At 45.2% G+C, this 18,816-nt stretch overlaps 1 protein-coding gene across 1 annotated transcript; it reads right to left on the bottom strand.

Annotated features, from left to right (window-relative positions):
* Positions 1–17,428, bottom strand: ipo9 (importin 9; the record flags this gene model as incomplete). The annotated part of the gene is made up of 24 exons (XM_080001598.1): positions 1–872; positions 984–1,060; positions 1,200–1,310; positions 1,447–1,566; positions 2,136–2,269; positions 2,826–2,992; positions 3,097–3,372; positions 3,550–3,678; positions 4,130–4,278; positions 4,679–4,905; positions 5,420–5,582; positions 6,138–6,277; positions 6,617–6,723; positions 7,045–7,143; positions 7,561–7,712; positions 7,812–7,870; positions 8,025–8,125; positions 11,140–11,259; positions 11,737–11,823; positions 11,988–12,076; positions 13,822–14,023; positions 14,131–14,217; positions 14,588–14,649; positions 17,263–17,428. The coding sequence occupies 24 exons, from the start codon at positions 17,426–17,428 to the stop codon at positions 762–764; spliced, it is 3,135 nt and encodes a 1,044-aa protein (XP_079857724.1). The 3' UTR covers positions 1–761.
* Between the last annotated feature and the right edge of the window lie 1,388 nt (positions 17,429–18,816).

Genomic DNA, 18,816 nt, shown 5'->3' with positions numbered 1-18,816 from the left:
TGCCGCAGATGTTGTCCTTTTAAGGACTTTTATTTGTAACTTTTTTTTTTTTTTTTTTTTCATCCCAAACTCCAACGGGTACATGGAAAACGACAAGGCTGTGAATTACCATGGCAAAAGTGTAAATTGCATAACAGAGAGAACAAAGAGATTTTATTTCCTGTCCAAAACAGTCGATGTTTTCTGAAAATAAGGCCGCCAATCTTTCTCTCCCTTCCAAAATACCACGCTTCTTTGACTGTCCGTTCAGCATCACATCTCTTGGAAGTCTTTTTTTTTTTTTTTTTTTCCAGCTCATGAGTTTCGTTGGATACAGACAAAAAAAAAAATAATGGGTTGAGTTACAAATTGGACATAGTAAAGTAGTCCGTTCATAAAATACGGATCAACCGTCTCATTTGCGTATCCTCAACCCCTTTATTCAATCCCCAACTCCAGTCTAAAGTCCTTCCAAAGTGCCACAGGGAGCTGAGAAGATGGAGGTCACCTCCACAAGTGCCCTTTGAACCTAGAAAGGTCCCTGGGTCCCGCCACTCTGATCTACTCATTCTCCTCCTTTAAGCGCCTTTAGTCCTTCAGCATATCCCACGACAACAAATATGGGAGAAACAGGGAAGTTATGGATAAGTGCATATCTGTCTCTTTTCACCCCATTCCCAATGTCTGGCCCGGCACTTCACCGATGGTCATGGAGGCGCCACTGGTGGGACACAAGGAGAGTACTCTGTGGTGGATGGACGAGGGGCGGTGGAGCGACAGCGTTAGAGGTCTATCGACTGCAGGGCTCTTCGCTCGGCGTCATTGAGGTGGCCTGAGAACATGCTGTAGCACGGCTGCTGGGCGAATTGGGTCAGGAAGTCTGTCAGGTAGGCCTGGAATAAATCACAATGCGGTTTATTCAGAGCATGGCCTGATTTTTGACACCTTTAACTACTTTTTTGGAAATACAGATAGACACGACATTACATTTTCGAGACATGTACCTGTAGATCAATCAGATATAATGGGTCTTTCAAGGCATCTGGGTCGTCCTCTTCATCATCGTCATAATAGTCATCATCTTTCAGAAAAAAGCAATAGCGCACATGAGCAAATCTATATATGGTTCCGTGAAAAAGTTAATGATGGGAATTTGAATACATATTTGTGGCATTAGTGCAACCAAGACGGTAACTGCGGTGCTCGAGGCTAAACGGTACCATATTTATTTGAGGCGATGAGATCAGAGAGCAGTTGGCCGGCGAGACCTTCGTCTTCTTCATCATCATCACAGCCCTCTTCTTCCTGGTCCTCCCACATACCAGTGGAATCTGGACATTTTTTTTTCAATAAATAAATAATAATAATAATAATAATAATAAAATTAACTGTTGAGACTCTCCCTGCTCACGAAAGCTACTAAAGGACAAGATCAGGTTTAAATATAATTTTAAATCCTCTATTCACCTTGGCTCCAGTCTGCCGCATTCGTCCTGCTGCTGTTGGCCTCCACTACAGACGACAGCTCATTGACAATCAGTTTGAAGAACTTTACAAGCAAAGGAATGTTGGTCCACCTTTCTGGATCTGTAGAGAAGGAAAGCAGGAAACAAAAAAACGATATGTTGTAATATAATAAGATAATCTACAAGCAGGTCGTTTTTTTAGACATTAGACAGGAAAAACATTGGCCGTACTTTATCAGTTAGCAAGTATTGCCTTGGAATTGCCTTTCCATATTAAAGTGACCTAATGGTCTCACATGCAAACCATTGAATCGGCATAAAAAAAAAAAAAGCAGTTAGGTGGTGAAAATGACCATGTAAGGAGAAGCTCTCACCGTTCTCAAAAACAACAATCTTGGGAGACATCACACTAGCAAACATGCAAGTTATGCTGCTTTTCAAGGAATGGTGCGAGCAGAGAAATCAACGTGCTCAGGAATAACCTCACTGCTAAATGTGACGTCATAGTACTCCACAGCTCTATCCCATATGTCAATATTAATCTGGACGCCAAGCAAGAAAGCTGTTTCCCACCCCTGATCTTTACCCGTGGCATAGAATTAGGACACCCCCGATGATGGTGACGACGATGATGATGTGGTTTAGTTTACTTTAAAGAAATGACTGCGATACGGAGGTTTAGCGTCTTACTCTTGGCAGATTTGGAGCGTGTGCGGATGCCCTCGTCAGGGCTGAAGATCTCCTCTCCCTTCACCACGATGTCCTGAAGACGTTTGTCGTTGGTGTTGAGGCCGTGCTGCAGCAGCTTACACAGTGCCACCGTGCTGCGGGGAGGAGCCGAGAGCGAGGCGACGGTGAGGTGGGAAGATGGTGAGGGGAGGGGGGAGACGTACACCGGGGAAGGATCGTTTGGTCGATATCGTTTGCGGGGCAGGGTCACAGCTCAAGGACTCGGTTTCCTACCACTTACGACCGAATTAAGTGTCTCAGAAAGCAAAACACAAACATATATTCAGGGATGGATCCAGTTATAGCGCCAATAACTGGAACTGATCTGAGAACGGAGCAATATGACGTAGCGTTGAGCCTTAAAATTCACAATGCAAAACCCCCGAGTGGTTGAATTTTTTTAACTGGGTCCCGTCTCTAGAGGGGGTTGTAGAGTCGTGTTATAGTAGAGACGGAAGAGAGCGGGCAATGCAAAACTTAACGCAAGTTCAACTGACAAAGGGCGTGTTTTTACAACCCGCTAACAGCCCCCCACCCTGCAGAATCCCACCTACTTTAGGAGCATTTTTTTCGGAGGCGGGAGAAACCGGAAGGCTGTGCTTTAGGGGCTCTTTAGGAAGGATTAACAACAGTGCGTTGCTGTCCCCTGACCTGACTTTGCCCTCGTACTGTCCGTAGAAGAGGTGTTGCCGGCTCATCCACTCTGTCATGACAAACTCCAGGGCAGGCTTCCCCGTGGGGCCGGGAAGACTGCACAGGAACTCCAGGAGGGGGTCGAGCTGGGAGTGCACCAGGTGGGCAAACACCATGATCAGCGACTACAGGGGGTGAGAGGGTGACATAATGAGCACGGAAACCGACTTTAAACTGCACCAAAGCTGCTCAATCCAGTTCCCCCCCACATTATTTTATATACGATTACCTGCATGACACTCAGAGTCTCCGCCTGCTGCATTTTGCTGAGGATGGCTCTCAGGATTTGGTCGAGCTGGTCTCCCAGCTCCGTGCCGGCACGAGAGATCAGCGTGGACACGAGCCTGCCCACGAAGGCAGCCGTGAACTCTGAGGTCCTGGGGTCCAGGAGCTGGTTGACCACCTGCATGACGTACCACAGGCCGCTGTTTCCTTGCTCGTCCCTCCACTGGCCCACCTGCTCCAAGGCCACAGAGACGTAGGCCCGCAGGCACTCGCCGCCATTCTGGGGAGAGGAGAAAAGTAGGAGGATTGAGATTAAAAGAACAAACAAACAAAAACAAAAAAACTTCACTGCCTAGTAACCCCTGGTGTGTCAAAAACATATATATATATATATATATATATATTTTTTTTTTTTTTTTTTTTTTTTAAATCAGGCCATATATCTTGTGAATGTCACCTGCATGATTGTGTTATCATCGGTGCGGAGGGTGCACTGGGCCACAACAGGAAACGCTTGACACACCAGCATCTCTGACAGGGGGGGTTTAGTGTTGCGCACCACTGTAGTCAGGATGTCTATGGACGTCTGTGGCGAGAGGAAAGGAGAGAGAGAGAGAGAGAGAGAGAGAGAGAGAGAGAGAGAGAGAGAGAAAAAAAAAGGGGTTTGAAAGAAACAAAAGGAAATAAAGTTGGCTTCAATATGAATGGCACTATATTTTGGCAATGCAAAATTCTAAAAACAGTTCCTACAAATGAAATGTGATGGTACAGAGTGATGAAGTATAGAGCTAGATGTTTATTGGAAATTAATTTCTTTACACGTATGATTTAATAAATCATAGGCAGCACCAGACCCTCCAGGATGCTGGGGAGGAAGGGCTGCAGGACGTGCGTGCTCTCCGACAGCTTCAGCTGATCATAGTACCTGGATCGGGTGGTCACTATCACAATTAATTGTCGTACAAATAATTTTGATACGATTTAATAAATCATACGTGTAAAGAATTGAAAATTCCAGGCAGATGATGGCTACTTACAGCACAGAGTCCTGGGGGGATTTTGTCAGACGGGGCCTGCATTATGCTGACCAGGGTGGGGATGAGGCGCATCTGCATGGGGCCCTGGCATCCTTCCACTTGGGCCAATTCCTTAAAGATGTCCTGTGCCAAGGATGCCACGACAGGGTCTAGGAAGAGGAAAGAAGAGACTGAGAACCACACGACCTGAACATTTCCTCGATTTTCCACTTGATGTTATGCATGGCTACAGGGATTCATCCTGAAGGTATTTGATGGGGTTGAGCTCAGAGCAGGCGAGCCCGAGACCTTCTCTGCGGAGCTCGACAAACCCCGTTCTCTGTGGAGCCCACTGCGAGCACTGTGCATGTCATGATGCATCAGTACAGGACTTTCCACAAACTGTTGCAACAAAGTTTGCAGCTAAAAATAGTCGAGGACGTCACTGCAGTTCACTGAAACGCAGGGGCCTTGCTCGAGCCATGACCGTTTAGGCAGGGAGTGTTCTCCGCGCATCTGGCAGACTCAAATGTTGAAGTCGGTCCAGAGAAACACGTATTGGCGCAGTACCGTTGTTGTACTTGAGAAAAATGGCGATGGTGAGGGGGCAGATCTTGTTCTCAGCGCTGGTGGTGAAGGCCGGGTCGACCGTGCACACGATGCAGAGCGTCTCCATGACGAGCGTGAGCACCTCGGAGCTGAACTGGGCGGCCAGCTGCACCAGACCCTCCAGGATGCTGGGGAGGAAGGGCTGCAGGACGTGCGTGCTCTCCGACAGCTTCAGCTGATCACAGTACCTGGATCGGGTGGTCACTATCACAATTAATTGTCGTACAAATAATTTAGATAATCAATTAATTGATTTAAAAAATACATTTTCAGGCCTATGACCCTATGATAATGTAACGATTTATATCGACCTCATGAAAGACATTCATTGACATTGAACATAAAAATATCTAACATACCGGTAATTGGGATCAGGCAATTGCAAATACTTATATAATTGCGATCATTATAATGACGTTGAAGATCTAATCTCAGTTAAATCTGTATGGTTACATTCCCACTAAGGCTCACAATTCTGGGAAGACTTAAGATTTCCATGTGGTGAGCCCAAACGGGAATGCGGGAATCCCCAATAACCATGCATGCCAGTCATGGCTCTATGATATCTTCCCCTGGGAGGAGGGGAAACTATCCCTTCCAGTTTGCCAGGATCAGCTGTCTGAGGCATCTTGAGAACAACATGAGCGCTCCTGCCTCTGTGCGGGCGGTGCCCTTATTTAAATCGATGGAAAAAGGCCTCACCCCCAGATGGCCCGGACTGCAGAGATGCGGACGGAGGGCGGCTGGCTGTCGTGGAGGCCGCTGACGGTGGCCTGGAGGAACTGCTGGATGAGCTCTGGAGACATGGCGGCCGTGAACCTGCTGGCAGCCCAGAGGGCGCGTCCCAGCAGGAAGGGAGAAGCCGCTGAGAGAATGAGACAGGTTTTTTTTAAGACAAATCTTTGATGAAAATGAAGACTCCAAAGATCAGGTATTGCAGCTAAGTACTATATATTTCTAACAGGGCAGAGGCAACTAATAGTGCAGGTTATGAAGTAGCTGATTCTATGAACTGTTATAACAGTTTATTGTAATAAACATATTGTAATATTTTTTATTTTTTTATTTTTATTTCTAACATTGGGTGAAACTTTCCCTTAAATTTGGATGAAAAGGCAAAAAATTAACAAAATTATCGTTTATCAGCTCAATTCATTGCAATCGGGTGATAATGTAGTAATTGTGGCAGCTCTAAGCAGATGAGCAGAATATAACAGTTTGTGAAGATGAGGATACAATTAATGTAAAGAAAAAAAATAATTTCCATCAAAATGCTATTTAAGGACACCGCTGACAAGACGTTTCACTTATTCCCAATCCATCTACACAAACCTGATATTATAACCAACAGTATTAGTTAAGTTGCATTGTTTTCTAGAGCCCTGGTTCTGGCACACGAGCGGCTCCGTTCGGGACTCACCGGCCAGGTTGAGATCGGCCAGGATCACGTTGGCCAAGAAGCCGTGCATGTCGAACTGAATGCGTCCGTTCTTCACGTTCTCCGTGATGATGGTCTTCACCGAGCCCAGGGCCAACATGCACGCCTCGTGGACTTTCCACCTGCACAAAATACAGCACCATCAATAGAAGCCGTCTCTGGCCACTTCCTTTTTTCTTCCTGGGGAAGCCTATGTTGGGCGAAGGAAGGAAGTCTCTCCCTGTCACACGCAGTTTGTAAATCCTGTCTCCTCTTTTCAGTGATAATCATTTGTATGCTCAACACTAACTAAAGCATAAAAAGGGAAGGGAAGGGAACAAAGGTGGGGGAAAAATGGGGAATTCAGATTTAGATATCGCAAAAAAAAAAAAAAAGAGACCAAGACTGAGACGGGGAAAGAGAGACGGAGAGAAAGTGACTGAGTTCAGTCGAGTCTTTTTTTTATTTTTATTTTTTAATACCAGTGTTCGTTCCCACTGTTCTTGGCCTGCTCTGCCTCCTGGAGGTGTCTGGTCGCCGCCGCCGACAGCGCCGCCGCGCTCTCGTTCTGGAATTCTGTGGCGACCGCCTGCGTGCAGAGGTCAAAGGTATTTGGATTATACGTACGGACACAAGACTAACTGATGCCCTGGATTACACTTTTTGTACAGATGGTGCATATAAAAGAATATTTCATAATAATAATAATAATAATAATAATAATACTACAAATTTAAATAAATAAATAAATAAATAGATAAATAAATAATAATAAAGGGAATTGAGGACATCAAGTACCCTCTATTTGATATTTTGTCTCAGGGACTCACTATTAACTATTTTGTTAGGGACCCCCTGGAACCCCTCAAAGGACCCTGCCAGTGTTGTTAAACACTCATGTTCATCTCACCAGCAGCAAGTCTTGAGCAGAGATCCTGACCGAGTAGGAGAACGTATCGTCATCCTCGTCCTCTACAAACTGCTGGGGGTTGGCCGTCCAAACTTTGATCTGCAGAATCAATCAATGGTGAAAGCACAATATTATGAAATGAAAGCACTGAATAATTGCAATCACAAATCTGGGCAGAACATATACACTGGCATTTAAGTGCAGCCTTTGTGGACTATTTGGCGAGAACGCAAGTCAGCCGTGATCCTACAACATCAGTCAACCATGTAACCACATATGTATTTTTTATGTAGTAATCAGTAAGAATACTTTGTTGAAAAAAAAAAAATCCATATTTATACTTTTTATTTTTAAGAAACTGCTATTCAACCTATTTGCATTATGGGTGCTCCTCTATGTAGTTTCCACACACACACACACACACACACACACACACACACACACACACACACACACACACACACACACACACACACACACACACACACACACACACACACACACACACACACACACCTGATCTTCTGTGATCTGCATGTACAGGATGATGTAGTAGATCAGCTCGGGCAGGGCTTTCTTCACGGTGCTCTTGAACTTGTTGTTGTCCAGGAGCGTGTGGACAAACTCAAAGATGCTGAACACCAGATTCTCAAAGCCCAGAACCTCCCCTACACAAGTAACACACAAGGCAGACGGTGAATTGACGGGATAAGCCTTAAACTGAAGGGACAGCAGTTGCAAGCGGAAGTCATATCGACGGAGCTCACCGTCCGAGTCGACAGGGTCGTCCACTTCCTCTGTGTAGTTGACCTCTGTTCTCACATAAGTGAAAACTTGGTTAAGGAATATTTTGTTTTCAGCCGCACCTACAAACCAAAGTGGAATACTAATTTAAGATTGTAATGTGCATGGTCTTGTGCGCATACATTTCGCCTGCAGTGCCTTGAGAGCTTCGCTATTTGATGACTGCTAAAGGATATAAAGATGCACTTTCAGTCAGAGTGTTCCACACGATGGGTAGAATCTGCTGCATGGAGGAGACCATGGGCTTAGGAAAGTTCTTTACTAAAGCAGTCACCGCCTGGGACAAGAAGCAGAGGAGGGGAAAAAAAATTATTAATTTAAATCCTGTACAGACACACACTGACACACACACACAAAAATAAATTGTCCAAAACTGTGACCACAATATAACTGGGAGTCACATACACAAACACACCTTTATACCAATCAAAGTTGTGTTTTTGTTCCACGGTGGGACCACTGTGGAACTGAAGGAGATATCTTCAAATGACCTTTTATTTTCTCCCAATACAATACATATGTAACCAATATCTGATTTTGTCAATTTCATTTAGTTTACACACGGAATATTGGGAACATCTTGCTATGTCTGTATAAGGCTTGGGCGACCCTGCAAAATTCCCAACACCGATCCCTGGGGGGCAGCGATCGCCAATTCATGATTTTATTCGGGGTGGGTGCGTGCGCGTAGAGCAAAATGTAATGTGGCAAATGCGGTCTCCCCAGTCCAGAAGTGCAGGATTTATTATTTACAAGTATATACACAAAACATCCAGGTTTTACCAAATTAAGTCCCTTAGCAACGGAAAGCATCGGGGAGACGTGCGTCCCCACTGCGGGACGGAACAGTCGCTTGACTGAGATGTGTGTAAAAATGTTGTTTCATTCTTGTAGGAAACAAACAAAAATAAATAGATCTCAAATAAAAGCATTTACGGGAGCCGGGAAGCGGTGCACGCACAATCCACCGCTGTCTGGAAAACTAAACCCCCCCCCCAAAAAAAACCTCCACTCCAACTTTCTGAGTTAGGTTTACATTTTTCAATTTCCATATAAGTAAGAAACTAAGGAAACAAAATAAATCGAAATCTTTCTCTATGAGATCATATTATATACTGTACAGGTACTCCTAACTCAACGACAGAGTTCTGTTCCTTGGACCAGGTTGTTTTGCAAATTGGGCAATACGCAAGGACCCCGTGTTATTTCACGGTAAGGGGGCATGGCTGGTATAAAAAGTGTATATATCGTTTTTTTCACGGTAAGGGGGCGTGGCTGGTATATATAGTGTATATAGTGTTATTTCACGGTAAGGGGGCGTGGCTGGTATATATAGTGTATATAGTGTTATTTCACGGTAAGGGGGCGTGGCTGGTATATATAGTGTATATAGTGTTATTTCACGGTAAGGGGGCGTGGCTGGTATATATAGTGTATATAGTGTTATTTCACGGTAAGGGGGCGTGGCTGGTATATATAGTGTATATAGTGTTATTTCACGGTAAGGGGGCGTGGCTGGTATATAAAGTGTATATAGTGTTATTTCACGGTAAGGGGGCGTGGCTGGTATATAAAGTGTATATAGTGTTATTTCACGGTAAGGGGGCGTGGCTGGTATATATAGTGTTATTTCACGGTAAGGGGGCGTGGCTGGTATATATATAGTGGATATAGTGTTATTTCACGGTAAGGGGGCGTGGCGATTGCGAAGGCTGGCATAATGAATACTGACAGACTGAGGGAACGAGACAGACTGAGAATGGTGATGAGATTAAATTTATACAGTGTAAAAGGTATGTATAGCGTATATAGTGTATATAGTATACCTGGTGCATAAAGGGTGATGCACGACGAGATGCTTGACGCTGAGACACCGTGGTATTGTACACAGGGTACAATACAGAGTGTTCAGAGAGCTGGCCGTAAGTCCCAACGGTCGTTAAACGGGTGGGTCGTTAAATGAGGAGTTCCTGCATTGCTATATTATATCAAGATTATCACAAGATTTGCATATTGAGCGGCAGGCAGGTGCAGGGGTGGGCGGGGACGCCCAAGCACCTGCCACTTAACGCCCCATGGTGCCCTTTTTAAATCAGACGAGTTGTTTATTTATAAAAAGAAATTACGCCTAAATGGGCATCAAGGCAGCGTATAGTCTGGGCAAGATACGCATATTCATGAGGCACGTGTCCTCGGCGCACCCGCCATGTGCGCAGAGCGGAGCGCAGATGACGGGCGTCCCGATGCACACCATCCTAGGCGCCCGTGATCTGCGCTCCGCAGATAATGCCTAGAACACGAGCTGGGGGTTGATGTGCCTTCTCTTTTTTTTTTGAGCACCCACCCCTTTTAACATCTCTAAACGGGCCAGTGGAGCGAGAAAGTGAGATCAGCTCACCAGTGGTTACTGGACAGCTCTGAGCGAAGCGGGCGAGAGCTGAGTTAAGGGACTGCCCCGTTCTTCTCCTGTTGCAAACAAAAACCCTGTGTCTCCCCGTTGCTTTCTGTTGCTATGGGACATAATTTGGAATTTTTTTGTGTAAATACTTGTAAATAATAAATTCTGCACTTTTGTAACGAGAAGACTATTTCACGACCAGACTTTAATATGACGCTGTTCTTGTTTTTTTTTTTTTTTTTAATATATATATCGTTTTGAATTATTTATTTTTCATTCATACATTTTTTTTTTTTACAGAGTTCATTTTTTTGAATACCTGTTGACATTTATTTAGTTTATAAATTATTTTATTTAAAATAAAAGCACTGCAGAGACAACGCAGCCAATAACATTAGTGTTCAATAAATGTTCATTTAGGTTCAGCAATTTTGTGTCTCATTTATTATTAGTATTCAGTTGTTGTATTTTATCAGATGCAAAAAAAACAAACAAAACAACAACACAATATTGGCATTATATATCGGCCATCAACCATCCTGCTCAGCAGGCATTTATGCTTAGCCTATATACATCTGCTCATGCCACAAACTCTTGTACTTAGAAGTTCCCAGCTGTTATTAAATTTACTTAAAGTTTTAAGAAGTCGTACTTTGACTTATTTCTCTCCGCACTCATCCATCTCAGCCAGTGAACCTCTAGGCTCCGCAGGAGGCCTGTCCAGAGAAAATCCTACACAGAACGATGCAGCTTCACCAGATGATATTCGTAAACATCTAGGAGTCCACAGCCTTGTTTGAAGACGTTCTACTACAGGCCTCGCTTTGTGGACAGCATTTCAACTGATAACAATTAGGAAGTCAGCCTCAAAAGAATGATGCTCTGCTGCCCACCTTGAGGACTTCCATCTTGAGGCCGCTGTCAGAGGAGGGTCCATCAGGCATGTGGAGGGCCTGCACAAACGCCTCTGTGAACTGCTGCACCACGGGGAAGATCAATGCTTTGGCGGCGCCCTACACACAAGGAGAAGTCCACATCACAAAAAGCGAGAAAATGTACACATCAGAGACCACAGTGACCGAAACTGGACACTAGGGACCCATACACAAACACAAGACAACTGAGCACTTGCTGACAGAGCACTAATACAAATTCTGAACCTTCGGTTACAATAATAGTGAGATCACCAAAGTGATTTCTTCACTACTTTGTTTGAACAAATCAGAGATATCATGAAACCACGTTCCCTAAACCACCCTGCAACGGGAACTTAATGGAACTACGTCGTCTTACGTTGTATTGGTTGGTATTGGTTTTTGGTATCAGCCAAGTACAAGTACGTTCATGAGCACAGTATCGGACCAGGTGCACTTATCCAGAACTGCAAATGCCCTTGGGACAATAATTGCAAGTAATAAAACTAACAGGGAGATTGCTTGAAATGGTGCAGCGTAGACTTTGCCCGTAAATGACATCCATGCGAGACTCACTTTCTCCAGCTCTTCGATGGCACAGATGAGGTTGGCACAGGTGGTGAAGATCTCCACGGCTCTGGAGCGAGTACGGATACTGTACACCTAGGAGGGTTCAAGGAAATCAAGATCAGCCAAAGAATGTCCAACGTGTAAGAAAAATAATAATAATAATGACAGACGGAGCAACGCAAGTTTGCATTAGAAGAGACATTTTAGTGAAACCTGTAGGGTGGATGGTGATGCATGTAAGTTATTTGTTGTCTTACCTCAGCCATGGTGAATATCTTGTACATCTCTGGTAAGATCACCGGAGCCACCAGGGGCATCTGTGTGTCCGTCACTTCCCGGGTAAACTCTAGACACAATAAGTTGTTTTTTTTCAGGGAGAAAATAAGTTAAACGTACAGAGTACAAAGTGTAAAATCTTTTTCCTTGCCTGGGTGGAGGAACGCCAGGGGATGCTGTTGATTTCTCTGTGAAACCAGAGACTGTACAGTGATTAAGGGCTATCTAATAGCGGCGCCACGACTCTCCAAATCCACGGTTCGACTTTCGATTTTAAGGTCACGATCCGATTCCATTTTTGATTTAAACATATGTGTTTTTTTCCCCAGCACTGACACCTTTACCATTATTAGACTTTCGAATCTTGACTTGTAAAGAAAAACACTTTCACCGTCATATCAAATCATTGTAAATAATTTCATTTTTTGTCATGGAATGAACACACTAAACATTTCACACAATTTCACAGATAAAAGAAACGCTTGGGAGCCGCGAGAGCCATCTCTTTACAGCGAGCCGGTCATCCCGCTCCCTGAAGGAGACAAACTTTTAAAAGCCTGCTGCAAGTGTCTCCTCTCCCTCGTGGCCGTTCTGTACGCTCCTCTCTCATCATGTTACGTTTAACATGATTATCTTGTCTTTGAAAAAAAATTTAAAATAAAAAAATATCACAATCCAAACCGTATCCACAACGTTAACTACTCTTATGGAGCCGTAAGCCGCAAACTCTGGCTCCGGTGGCCCGAGCTTCAGTTCGGTGTATCGGTGGGCTCCGGGGGGCTCTGCGACTTAGTCACAAAGACCGCCTTTCCCTGGCGTACGACCTTAACCGGCAGTTTCCTCTTCCAGTGTGGAACACAGGACTGAAGCGTTGACATGTAATGTCTTAGAAAGTCTTACATTTTGAACGGGTCTGCACTAGCCAAACTATTTCGTAAGGAATCTCTGCATGTTCCTCGATTATCTCCACAACCGTTCATCCGATCTACTTCACACTTGGCAGATGTTCAGTACTGCCAGGGACCCGAGGACGTGTGCCGCGTGGAATCTGGCGCAACTTGGAGTTTCTTTCCCCGGTGTATGACTTAAACCCGGCAGTTTCCCCTCCCATCTTCCATTGTGGAACACAGGACTGAGTCGTTGCCATTTTGTTAAGCTGTGCCATTCAAATATCTTAGAAAGTCTTCAATTTGGACCGGGAGTGCACTGGTATTAATGACATTTACAATAACTAAAGAGTAGTTGATGGTCGAGATCGATTTTCATGCTTTTACCAAAGCACTCCTATAGAAGATCTGATCTTGTTATGTAATCACGCATTTAAATCAATTTTGGCTAAATCTGGTGGGACTTTATGAATCAACACATCCCAGTGCTCCCGACGGTGCCTCTTCATTAAAGTGTCGCTGCATCATGTCGAGCAGTGGTTCTCAAACACGGGGTCAGCGGAAGGTAAAAGGCTCCTACAAAAGGCTACAGGGTGTTCCCAGCAAAATGATGTATAGTTAAACTTCAACATTGTTTGATTTACGAGTCATTAGCACCGTTAGAGAATGTACAATAACAAACTGTTTTGATCCTAGTTTCACTGTAACCTGTGCAACCATAGTATACAGTTGTGGAAGTTTAGACTAAATCATATTTGACAATGAAGATCTTCCAGAGTGGAGTCCCAGAGACTAAATCTTTTGAAATGGGCTCCAAGACCTGATGCATATCAAATCGAGCGTCCTTGATACAGTAGGTATCTATACAGAGAGATTGTGTGCGTGTGCATGTGTGTGTGTGTGTTTGTGTGTGTGTGTCGCTGAGCACCTGTGAGGACCCGCATGGCTCCGTGCACGGCGTTAACGTCGCCGCTGACGAGCATCTCCATGAGCAGGTTGAAGAGCTGCGGCCACGCCTCGGGCCAGTCCCAGTGAGCGATTGCCGACACGGCGTACGCCACGCTGGAGCGAACCTTGCTGATGGCCTCACGCAGCCCGCCAGGCAGCAGTTCCCTGATGGCAGCTTTGGCCTGGGGGGGAAGGGAGGGCCGGGGGGCCGGAACCAAAGTCATTCAAGTTTGCTGCTCGTGACATTTATGTATTTTGCAGTGGAGGAGTCGTTTCTTCCCCCGCTTACCCGATCGGTGGTTTCCGGAGGCCTGAACTTCTCTGACTGCGAACACCAGTGAGTCTCAACATACTGCTTCAGGATCACAGAGGCCAACTGCGCACATGCACACACATACACAAATGCACACGCACGCACACACACACACACAAACGCACACGCACACACACACACACACACAAAACAAGGAAAGCTCAGAAATTTGAGGGTACTCCTGTTAGTTATACATAAATAAGTTAGTACATACTTAAGTTTGTTTAGTTTGTCAGCTATTCCTGTGATGCAGCAGTCTTGTATAATCAGAGACTAGCAAAGTGCAACAAGGGACGACAGACAAACAAAAGCATTATTTTGGAAATAAATTGGTTTTGCCCCCACTCAACCCCCCCCCCCCCCCCCCCCCCCCCCAAAAAAAAACAACAACTCATAAGTAATTTCCCTTTCGAGTTTTATTTTTTTACCTCACCTGACGGATAGCGAGAGCTCCCTGAGGATCTACTGTAAGCTCTGCCAAGTGGACGCCAAACTCTACAACACAGGAAAAACAGCCAGAAGGAAGCAGTTAGTGGACAGAGGGTGTAGTGCCTAACGGGAGGCAACTGGACAAGTCACAGGACAGGGAGTTAAGGCTTGAAAATAAAAATGGCTGCAGAAAATGGTTGTGCAGAGGTACAGGGTAGCTGGTGGGGAGGGGGATAGATCTGTAACATAACTTGTATGATCCTCAGGTTTTACTGAAACTCACAACGCAGCATTTGTTACGATACCGTATGGGTTGGTTCACAATATGGTTCAGTAGAGCAGTCTTTCAAAAAATAGGTGATCAAGCTTAACAATACTGCTACAATCATTTTGCCAAGTCCTTAAAATACAATAGTGATGTTTTTTTTTTACCAAATTTTGACTTGTATTATTATAATTATACTATTACTGTATCAGCTTATACTATAACAGTGGCATAAAACGAACAAAAGCTAATTCATTAAATCGTTAATCGTTTGTTTAATAGTTAATCAGCATAACAGTGCCAACATTTATCAAATGCATCAGTTACAAAGGCCTACAACAAAAATGATTGAACTTCTCTGCAAAACCATGATGACATCACATGTTTAAATTAGAAAAAAAAAAAAAAAAAAAAAAAGCATGTTGTACAGAATTGACTGTTTGACCTCTCTAAAATTTAAATGTACTATGGACCAACCACACCAACTCAGAATAAATTGTGGAAATCTTTTTGCTAAGAAATCCATTGCAATTAGTGAACAATATGGATTAGGATGCAAACACTGTATTGATTGATTCACATTATTGCCTTTTGAATGCATCAATTAAAATCCATGTATTGTTACACTGCCAATAGCGTGACGCTTAATAACACAAAGAATGGTAGTATATACTGATGAGTCCCATATAAAGAACAAAAAAGAAGAATACATTTGCCCCACACTCGTGCATTGAACAAACTATTTGACAGCTACAATTCAGACACTACTTGAGCGCTATTTTCCTTGTTGAAACCTGGCCAGACAGCAGAAATGCAACCAGGGATGTAGGTAGAGTTTAATGCAGCCAGGGTGTAAATCAACCGTGCATCTGTCCCTCTACATCTCGTTCTCTGTTCTCTGGGTTTAACTAAGAATGACATCAGGGGCCAAGAGACAATGTGAGTGCTGACAGCTCTGTACAGATCTCCCTCATAGAGAGGCCAGCGGATATGGACACTGCAATAAAGTGGACAGACAGCTGCACAATAAGCCTTTTACCGGCGGCAGGAGAAGCGCGGAAAAAAAGGACAATGAGCCTCAGATACAAGTTCAGTCGTTCAACTGTGGCACCGGGCAATGATAAAAAATGAACGACGCTACCTGTTGTGATGGGGCTGATCCAAGCTTCCCCACACCGCTGTCATAACCATGACTTTTTTTTTTATTAATAGCCATACAAATTATTGCGATTTACAATATGATTGTCTCTTTTCGTTTTATGCCACTGTGTAACAGTGCAATAATAATAGTGTAATAACATGTCCTGCTATACAGCATAGACTTTTTTTGTGTGTGTTGTCATTGAAATTCGAGAAGTTTTTTGATTCACAACTTCGTTGATATTTGGATGGAAACATGATGGAATCCGACGATTTTACGAAAAAAAACAAAAAACGCGATCAGCTCACACAATGGCGATTAGGCGACTGTGCAAGCGGACCCGTGAGCTCCGGTACCTCATGGACGAGCGTCTCTCCGAGAGGAGCCGGTCAACAGCCGAGCTCGCCGCCTCCATCTGACCCCACCCCGAGTGGGGGCGTTTGGGGCGCGTTTCGCGGGGACAACCCCGCAGGAAGCGTCTTCGCGGGAACGTGTCCCTTCGCGTTGCCATAGTGACAGTACCCTGGCACTAATCGATCGGGGGGGGGGGCGATCGCCGGCAAAACGACGCAACACCTGCCGAACCCCCGCGATTTGTCCGGTGGAGTCAAAGAGATCGATTAAAAAAAAAGACAAGAGGCGGCGTTTGTGGATGATCGAACGGGCAGGTCACACCGCGGTGCTGCTAACCGGCTAAGCTAAGCTACGCTAAGCTGTGATTCCCCCGCTGGTAGACCGTCTCCAACGGCCAAACTTCCGGCTTGATAACGCCGGTGAGTTTACGAGCAGAGGCGGAGAGCTGCCCCCAAGCCCGGATAACTGATCCAGATGTTCCCGGTCCATCTGCAGGTTTACTGTTAATCTCCAGGTCCCCGGTTCATCTGCAGGTTTATTGATCATCTACAGTTTTATTGTTTATTGTTTTGTTTTTTTTCCCCTCTGTGTTTTTATTCGTGACCTTATTGTTATCGGTTGTTGTTTTGATGCGAGCTGCTGTAAATCCCTTCCGGGGATGAGGAAAGTATCCAGCCCGATGCGCTCTGTTTAGGGAGCGGGGGGCAGTGAAACTCCAACTCAATACCAGGCAGATAAGTTGGCTGGACTGTAAGAGGCGAACCGAACCGCGCCGCGCCGCGCCGGGCCGGGCCGGGCCGGGTCGGACCGGGTCGGGTCGGACCGGACCGGACCAAACCTGACCGGGGGCTATTGCATAGAAGTCCATAGACGGGCCACCGCAGCTAGCTAGCCTAGCCACAACCTGGCCGCCACTCACCCTCTGTCACTTCCAGCACTTTGATCTGCTCCTCCGCGGCCGCTCGCACCTCCTGCACCGGGGACAGAATCGCCGTCAGCGTCTCGATCAGAGCCTCCTTCAGGCCTTGTTGGACCGGGCCGGCGGCCGAACCGGACCGGGGACCCGCCGCACTCATGCCTGCCATGTTTCCAGCTGCACAGCCCCGGGCACAGCGGCTTCACGAAGCGCGCCAAGGCATGGGAACGCGGGGGCGGAGCTTCCGACGGGAAACACGCTCCCACCCGTAGGTTGCCGTTTCCGGTTGGCACGTGTTCCTCTCCGCGGTAAAATGTGCAGCGCCCTCTTGTGGTGCAAGGGGGGGGAACGTCATGTTTTTGTGTTTTGTTTTGTTTTTGGTTGTTTTACATTATTTCCTGTTATTTTGATAATAATAAACGAATCAAACATGTTGAATATACTGAAAATGTAAATGGCAGAAACAATTTAGTTATGTGTCATGGGCCGATTCATTCTTTTGTATTGGTGACAGTACATTTAAATAATAGTCCCTTGCAACAATTACCCCGGAGGCCGCACCTCCTTTGAATACTTGGAAATGTCTTTTAAGAAACACCTGAAATGAAAATGGATGTTATGTCACATAACCTCAACTTCATATGACCCCAACTGGCCTTTTCTGTGGATGTCGCCCGTTTGGACTGCATTGCCTCTCCTTGACTGGCCGTGTGCAGTGTGTTGATCCATGTTTATAAAGTGTGAGATTTTTAAGTGGCAACATTTGCTTTTTGTTGCAATCGTGATCAGGACTCAATCGGTATCCCAACAGGACCTCCTCGAATCATACTGTACTGACGGATACGTGAAAGAAACGCAACTCTTTCTGGAAGATGATCCATGCTCTCTTCATAGCAATACGTAAGATAAGGTGACTCAAGTGACCAATACCGTCTTCACAGTGTACGCCGGCTTGTTCAGCATGAAAATAGACAGGTCGCTGCTCCACACTGTGTCGTATTATCAACAGCATGAACCTTTATAACCCAGTAAGCGATCCAGTAGGCCGTTTTTGGCCGTTGACTACACTGACGCATGTTCGCTGCTCGGCATGACGGCTTTTTAGTTGTGAGAGGAGATCAATAAGACGGCAGAGCAACAGATATCCAATGTCAAATCCTGTCAATTAAGACATCTTCTACCTCCCGTTCCCGGCCTTGCACTGAGCACGTATCTGAGACTTGCTGTTGCGAGTTTGGCATTAAGGGGAGGGATGTCGCAGCGCAAAAATAACCCCGACATGAATGTGTCTCTTCTTTGAGACCGCCACTGCTCCAGACTGTGGTGAACACAGATCCGAAAGATTACTCCGAAAATCGAAGCCGGGGGAGATAGAAAGCTCCGAAAAAGAAAGGGAAGTCAATTTATGAATACGGTCTTTCTGTTCTTTCTGTGATGTGTTTTTGTTTTGGTGTATACGACTTTTTGTAACCATGTGTCATACCCAGACCTCTGGGTTGGGTGTCACAGCTTTACTATCGTACCTACATACTGTAAGTTCTCTCTGTTTGAGCAAAA

The sequence above is a fragment of the Zeus faber genome, assembly GCF_960531495.2.
Source record: "Zeus faber genome assembly, chromosome: 5".
In the NCBI taxonomy this organism is placed as follows: Eukaryota; Metazoa; Chordata; class Actinopteri; order Zeiformes; family Zeidae; genus Zeus; species Zeus faber.
Note: the sequence above shows the minus strand (reverse complement) of the source record. Positions and strands in the feature narration are given on the sequence as shown.